This window comes from Morone saxatilis, unplaced genomic scaffold, assembly GCF_004916995.1.
Source record: "Morone saxatilis isolate NCDOM2014 unplaced genomic scaffold, NCSU_SB_2.0 Contig15, whole genome shotgun sequence".
NCBI lineage: Eukaryota > Metazoa > Chordata > Actinopteri > Moronidae > Morone > Morone saxatilis.
The window spans coordinates 15,204,817-15,212,620 of NW_023339707.1; the positions used below are offsets into that span (position 1 = coordinate 15,204,817).

A 7,804-nucleotide genomic window follows, 5' to 3' on the forward strand; every position below is an offset into this window, starting at 1 on the left:
GTGGGTGTGTGTGTGTGGGTGGTATTGTAAAGCAACATACCTCAGAGGAAGTAACTTATTTACTTGTGGCAGAAATGTCAGTAGGTATAAAAGGAAACTATAGAGATGAGTGGCAGCTGCAAAACAAAATAAGACTCTTCCACAGCTATTTGTGTGTGTGTGTCTGTGTGTGTATGTGTGTTCCCTCATCAGATGGTCTCCTCTTTCACTTATATGGTTCCAAGGCATGCCTGAGGCAGAAACTAATCTGGTCTCATAGCTCAATTGCTCCACTTTTCACTCCTAATCCTATATGTGCAGTCTAGCAAGGCTGTAACTTACAAGGTGCCACAATTTATTTTAACTTTTACTTTCAACAACAAGAAAAAAAAAAGAACTTCTAAGAAAACTTCCTGGCAATCCTCAGCGGAGTGTGGCATAGGAGCTGAGTGGATATGGAGCGTTTTTTGATCAGTTGAGGATACGCCAGTTTCGATCCCTTAGCTGGCAGCAAATTGTGTTAAAATGAAGCATTTGTGCTGGCTTGCATCTTATAGCTATAATCTTTTAAAGTGTGATTGATCCTAAATTGCGGCTCTGTGGCAGGAAGAAGAGAAACTAAGAGAAAAAAAGGTATTTGGATCAGTTTATTGGCCCTTGGGTGTGTGGAAACATCTGGACCATTTTAACCACAGATATTGAGCTTACTAATATGATTGGTTGGCAGGTGTTACAGTATTTTTGATTTTTATAAGCTACTGTTTTTCCGAGTTGTTTGCTTCAGTTCAACTGAAACTGAATTGCATTTTTCAGCCTGGCTGCTACAGCATACATATATCTGCTTGTTAAATCCCAGTTCTTCTGCTAGTAAGAATTTAATATTTTTTATTTTTTGGTTTCATGTTTGCACCCCGAGTTTTTGCATGAATTAGTCTCTGCCGAGATAGAACTTATTTGCATACAGCCAATGAAAATGCTTCATATTTGCATTAAGCAGTAACATCGGGGTTCTATCATAGGCAGACAGTGACACTGACTAACAGCTAGACAGCAGCCTGCTACACAACACAAAAGCCACATTATCTTTCCTGCTAAAGTCTCCTCCTTATCTTACTTACAAACATGAATACACATCTTGTCCTGAACCTTCGCCAGTTGAACGAGCGACCAAACAAACATGCACCATGGGGGAAAGGGCACTGCTAATCAGTTTGCTGGCTAAATAGCTAATAGTGCTCAGCTGCAGCACAGTAAACAGCATGTAAATGTACATAAAAATATCACTTCCGTCTGTTTAGATGCTGGTGTGGGCTTTACTCTTCAGTATCACTGCTAACGTCACACTCTCTGCCCATTGCTTAAGCTACAGCCTTAGTTTGTTTATTTTAGCTCTCTCCCCTGCCGTAGCTTAGCTTGCCAGCTCCTGTCAATCAAATAGACATTGACACAACCTTCCAGCTGGCTGGCTCCCCTTTTTACTCTTATCAATACATTAAAAAACACATTCTTGACTGCAAAAATTGATGACTAACTATTGATGAGTAAATGTGATTCTTGTTGGACACAGTTGGACAGAACTTACTGTCCCCTAATATATATTAATTAGACCCTCATTTGTTTTTAAATGGTGTCAAGGGTCCGAATATTTGAATGTACAGTACTTTGGAGCGACGACAGACAATTACGTAACAAACGTCTCATGTTGAATCATCTGGTATGTGACAGCTTTCTCTGAACCTATGACCTAAAGTACATTCTATGTGAGGTTAAATATCGTTCCAATACTGAGAAACTTATTTTCACTCTGTGCTGTGTGTAGCAATGTGCAGCAGATCATTTTTTTGGCCATGTAACCCTCCACATGGTATCCTGTGTATGTGTAGGTGTTAATGAAAGTCTTGTGTCCATGGTTTCTTTACACTCCTGTGTGCTCTCAATGATGCTTCAGCAGCAATTCAGGCTCAATCTGTCGTGCCGTGGCTCTGCGTGAAAGCACAGATGGGCCTTAGACACAAGCGCCCAGGGTCCCAAAGGCCCCAGGAATCTATCAGAGAACTGCAGAAGTAGATTCAATCTCACAGGACATCGTTCTCAACATCCCCTCCATTACCCTTGCGCTGCCTGGCAACCATTGCCACAGTCACGGGTTCCTGTTTGCATGACCCCAGAGAGACAATCCCATTGGCTGCGCACAATGCCAGAACATAAAGAAGGGTTATCCCAAAGGCCTGTGGGAATGCTGTGCCAGCACAAATGTACATAGGTGTTAGAGGGCACAAAGAGAGCGAGGAAAACTTGTCAAGGAGAGCAGGCGGGGGGCTGAAAGAGGCAAAAAGATAAAGATGGTGGAGAACAGGAGAAGGTAAACAATTTCAGATTCAGATCAACTTTATTTGGTTCTGTGCCCCAGACATAAAGACACCATAAAATCCACAATAAAAACAGTAGCATACACAATAAGACCACAGCATAATCATAATAAAACACATTTGATCACATTGAGACAGAATAAAACAATAATAAGTAAATTAAAAACAATTTGACATAAAGGTGCAAATGACCAACTAAGAGAAAGACCTGTTGATTTAAGCATGTATGTGATACACGCTGAGAAGGGAGTTACGTATCTGCTATAGAAGCTATAGTATAGATTGGCTGATGTGCATCTGTGTGTTTACATACACTTATGTTTATTTCCCCTGCTTATCTTTAGATTACTAAATCACAGCATGAGCTACCTGCAGGTCAACAAACATTAACATGTTTTAAATGAAACTCAAGTGAGGGGATGAGCTTGAATTACCATACATTACCATACCCTTACTGAGCCAAATATTTCTGCTACTCTATATGGCTCGTATGTATATGTATATGTATATGTATGGAAATCCAGCAATGAAGACGAGGCGTGCATGCATAAGCACACATGGAGATATGCAAACACACATCCACACACTCAATTAACCCCCCGGCGGTGCATGGCCCCCCTACTAAACGAGCTCTCTGTCTGCTCATCATTTACACAGCTCACATTATCCCTCTACCAATTTCCCTTCAATGAATTCGTTATTCTATTTTGAAATGCAGAAAGCGAAGCAACAGAAACACGCACAATTTGTAGGTGCTCCGAGCCTGACACCCAACTCCTGACTTTGACGGGAAAATGGCGGGCCTTTGAGAAGTGAGTGACTCAGATTACACTATCCTGTAAAAGCAGTTGTTCTGGTAACTGAGAGATTTATTGAGACCCACATTTTCACGCAGGCCTGTGTACACACACTAATCTGCTCTCAGACATGTTTTCACACACATTGGGTAGACACAGCGCGCTTCGGGTAAAGCAGAAACCAGGACGCTGGAGAAGAATCCTTCCACTGTGTCAGAGCTACTGATAAAGAATTCACTCCAAGGAGCAGAGTGTATCTGTGCTTCCTCATGTTCCTTCTCTTCTTCTTATTCATCTTTTTTGCTGAGTGCCTCACAGGAGAGATTTGACAGTGTGAGAGAAAGAGAAGGAAAAAGAGACTGGACTGTGCACTAATCGGTTTTGAAGAGTAAAGACGTATTTAAGCCGACATTAACGATGTAGAGCATTATAGGCCTGGACACTTACTTGATTTATTTTGCTAAACAAAACCACAAACGTAGCAGCACAGAAAGAGCCTAAATACATTGAATTTAATGTTTTTAAATACAGACTGACACATAGCTGCTTAATTCAAACAGGATTTACCTGCTCTACTCCTAGCTGGCTCTCTAACTGATTTTCAAGGAATATGTTATCGTGTAGTCACCATAAATCATTCATAAGTATCAGAGGAGATCAGAGTGAATTTATCACAGGAGATCAGAGTGAATGCTTTAGCAGCACATGTTTGATTTGATCTATAAGATCTCAACTAAAATGTCAGGCATGTTTAAGTGCTGTAGCTCAAACTAGTGGGATGTGTCGGGATGATACCCAGTCATTCTGACATAGGGTGAGGTATAGGCACTGACTAACAGGTGGCTTCTGTGCTCTCTTGCTCTTTGCAGAAAGCCCGCTTGGCCAGGATACGAATAACCAAGACGGAAGGCTCCAATGCCTTCCTCCACAGCAAGCGCAACGGCCTGTTCAACGAAGCTCTGGAGTTCACGGTAAGACCAGCCTTGGAACCACAAACACCACAATGCCTCACTTGTGTCTCATCATTCTTTTACTCACATTTACCCAACCACATATGACATATTTACTGACGACCTCTGCGCCTCATTCGAAAAACGGTTTCAAAGGATTTCAGAATGGCTAATAACTAAGTTATTGGATGCAGGCTTTGCTCCTCCCTCCTTTAATTATGACTTCTTAGAATGCACCCAGCATCCCATCAGAGCATCTAACTGTGATCTCATTCGATAAGCGGCACTTCTAATGTGAGCATCTTTGAGCCCAGCTGCCCAGCTGAGGAACAGGCTGCAGGCAATGCGGCAGGAAATGTAAACACAACTCAAGGATGTTCCTCGCCTCACCAAAATGTTGCGGTTCACAAGCACTATAGTGGCCCGGGGCTGACACAGTGCAAAAACAAAAACAAGTGCTTCTTCCTCCCGCTCCCTCTCTCTTGTTTTATGTGTCTCTATAGCTCTCTCTCCCTTCAATAACAATTGGTGAGGACAGAATATGAACAGCACCAGTGCTTATACTGAATAATGCATTTAATTCATATTGATATTGCGAGAGACAATATACTGCAACCGCTGTAGTGTTGTTTTTATATATGTGGATATGTTTCCATTTAACTTAATGGCAAGCAAAGTGTATATCATGAGTAAAGCTTGCCTGCACAGTATATCCTCAATGATGAAGTTGTCTTTTAATATTTAAGATTACTTCAGGACAGTCTTAAGAGAAACTGAATTTGAAAGTTTGCAAAAGTTTTATATAAACAAGAACACTCCTTTTGCTGTTTGTTTTATTTATGACACTCAAAAAAGACATTTATTTATGGTTTATATTACTCTATCTGTGAAGATTTGGTCTTATTTTATTTTAAAATTCCTCGTGCACAGTGCTTCTTGGCCAATTAATTATATAGTTTACTTTATATTATTATTATATTATCTAATTATTACTTTATAAAGCAATGCATGCACCTCTTCAGTATATTGTTGTTGTTGTTGTTGTAGTGATGAACACTTTAGTAACAAACATTGCTTTAATGCAAAAATAAGGTGTGCGATATAATGATTACGGGGTTTATCATGAAAACCTGAATGAGATAACTTTTTTTCCCCCATAAGATCCAATATTATCAGTATTTCAAGACTTTTTACTTCTTTGCACAAATACACTCCTTTACTTAATATATTATGTGTCTTGTATCACATTCATTTTGACTGGCTGCTCATGTCAATAGTCAACAATTACCAGCTCATTTAAAGATGCCTGCTCAATAAAATCTTAATTGTTGTCCAACTTAAGTATAATTCTAAGGCAGCTATTTACTAACAACATGTACAGCACCATGCAGGGCGACACAGTGTGTTTTGCCGCTCAGCAGATCAAGCTGTTTCCTGTCTCTACAGTATGGTGGCCACCTGGGTGGTGAGCCATAGCCGCCTCCAGACAGACTGCTGATTTGGGCTTGCAGTCACATGTATAGAGAAAGACAGAAATAACTCAGCTTAAACACCTGTGTTTTACTGCTGTGTTAGGTATAGCGAAGGAGCATGAACACAGGTGAGTGGTCTTGGCTAGGACAAACCGAGTCATCAGCGAAGGAATGCACCCTCTCAGCAAAGAAGCTTCTGCTTACAGCACCAGCCACCCGCTTAACAAACAGAAAATTACTACTACAAATCTTCCAAACATGGCATTTTACTTGCCTTTCGGCAGTGCTGTGGAGCATGCAGGATCAGGGCAGTATTTTTTGGCTTTGTTTTTTATAAACAGCTCAACTACAGATTCTGCTGGGAAAGAGTGATGCAACCCATTGAAAGTCTGTATGTGAAACACTGCTTTACTTCTGACAAGAACAATGATGGTATACTGCAATATACTGAAGAGACATCTTCCCAAGCTCAAGCTAAGGATATTATGGCTACTATTTATAACAGTAATGCAAAGTAATCTGTGTTTTCTGTGTAATGGCTCTTCCCAAAACCTGTTTAGATGATTAATTATTCTTCTAAATATAAATTAAAAGGAGATCAGTTCTAAATATAATCTGAGAAACCTGGTGTACATAAAGGAAACAGATAACACAATGTTAGACGACACAAATATTATATTAAGGTTTATGTTTCTGAATATGATCTTTCTGCACAGAGCAAATGTTTCATGACAGTCAAATGATTTATTGGACTAATAAAACAATATAAACATATGCATGGACAAATATAAGGAAATTAACTGCTCAATATTTACAATCAAATGTTGTTGTTTTTTTTCTGGTTTCTTTACTTTCGCTCCTCAACAGTCTATCTGACTCACCTCACCACTGCCCGGAAATGAGCTTCGTATCCAAACCACCACAGAACTAGAGATAGTGCCCACTTGTTTCACGCACACACACAAACAAATACATAAACAGGCCACAGCATAAAAAATAAGGAATAGGGAAAACAAGTCATTAAGGAGTTGCCTGTAGCCAGCCTTTGCAATAACAGAGATGGAGGCAAAATGTCACGATGGAAATTATTTACATGAATTGTATATACTGTATATCCATTAGGATTGAGTTTTGCTAGAAGTCTCCCTTACGGCACAGATCAATGCACTGGCTCCACTGATGTTAGCAGACATGCCTCTCAGGGTCAGAAAAGCAATGTTCTGACTGAATGTCTGACTGGCATGACTGTGGCCCTGGCGGGTGTCCGTTCTGGGTACTGACCTATGAACACTAGTAAAACTCTACCTGTCTGTTCTCTTTTTGTCTCCTTCTCCAACTGAAGCAACTTCCATACAAGATGAACCTTTCAGATCAGGTACTGAGACAGCAGCAGGCCGCGCACCTCCCATATCTGATTAGTCCTAAAAGAAAATGTAGCATAGCACTCACTGTGTGTGCGTGTGTGTTACAGAATTCCACTGAAGAGGAGCAGCGATTAAGCAAGTCTACTTCTCTATTAGAGAGCCAGCACCACCACCTGCTGCACTGTCTGGAGAAAACCACTGTGAGTGCATACACACACACACACACACAAACACACACACACCACCACCCACACACACACAAACACACACACACCACACCCACACCACACACACACACTCACTCAACCTTTTTATGTTAGTAATATGGGAGTAATATCTCTATTAATGATAAACCAAAACAATGTACACAACCTGTATTTTCTTCCAGAGTCACATAAAAAAATTAAAAAATAGTTTTATAGATTTTAAAATACAAATTTAATATTAGGATAAACTTCACATTGTGTAATCATCCATATATTTTTCTCTAGCTGTGGCTCATTACGGGAAAATAACTGACATCCAGGCTTAATGTGTAGAGATCTGCAATATTTGTATGCACATGGGCAAGTGCAGCCCACTGTAGCGTGATGTCCGGTACACTGCATTTCCCATATGATACACGCTCGTCTGCCTGTATGTGATATAGACACGCTGTTTCAGCCTGGCACAACTCAGAGCTTGGCAAACAAAACTATCTAGCATACACTGCTTCTGCACAGACTCATTTTTATATTTGTGAAAATGGAACACATGAAGGTCAGTGTGAATGTGAAGTTAAACCTGAAATATCCAATTGTGTGTTTAAACACAACACTTATATATTATCAGCTTTAAAATTGATGTAGAGAATATGTTAGCAAACAGTTGCTT

The 7,804-nt window shown here is 40.2% G+C and overlaps 1 protein-coding gene across 1 annotated transcript in view; it reads left to right on the top strand.

Moving 5' to 3' along the window:
- Window positions 1–7,804, top strand: part of kcnd3 (potassium voltage-gated channel, Shal-related subfamily, member 3) — a gene marked incomplete at its 3' end in the record, with an annotated part of 94,776 nt that overhangs the window by 83,792 nt on the left and 3,180 nt on the right. Inside the window, 3 exon segments of the mRNA XM_035655833.1 lie at window positions 4,015–4,116; window positions 6,910–6,942; window positions 7,039–7,131. Of these exon segments, the coding sequence (XP_035511726.1) occupies window positions 4,015–4,116; window positions 6,910–6,942; window positions 7,039–7,131 (228 nt within the window).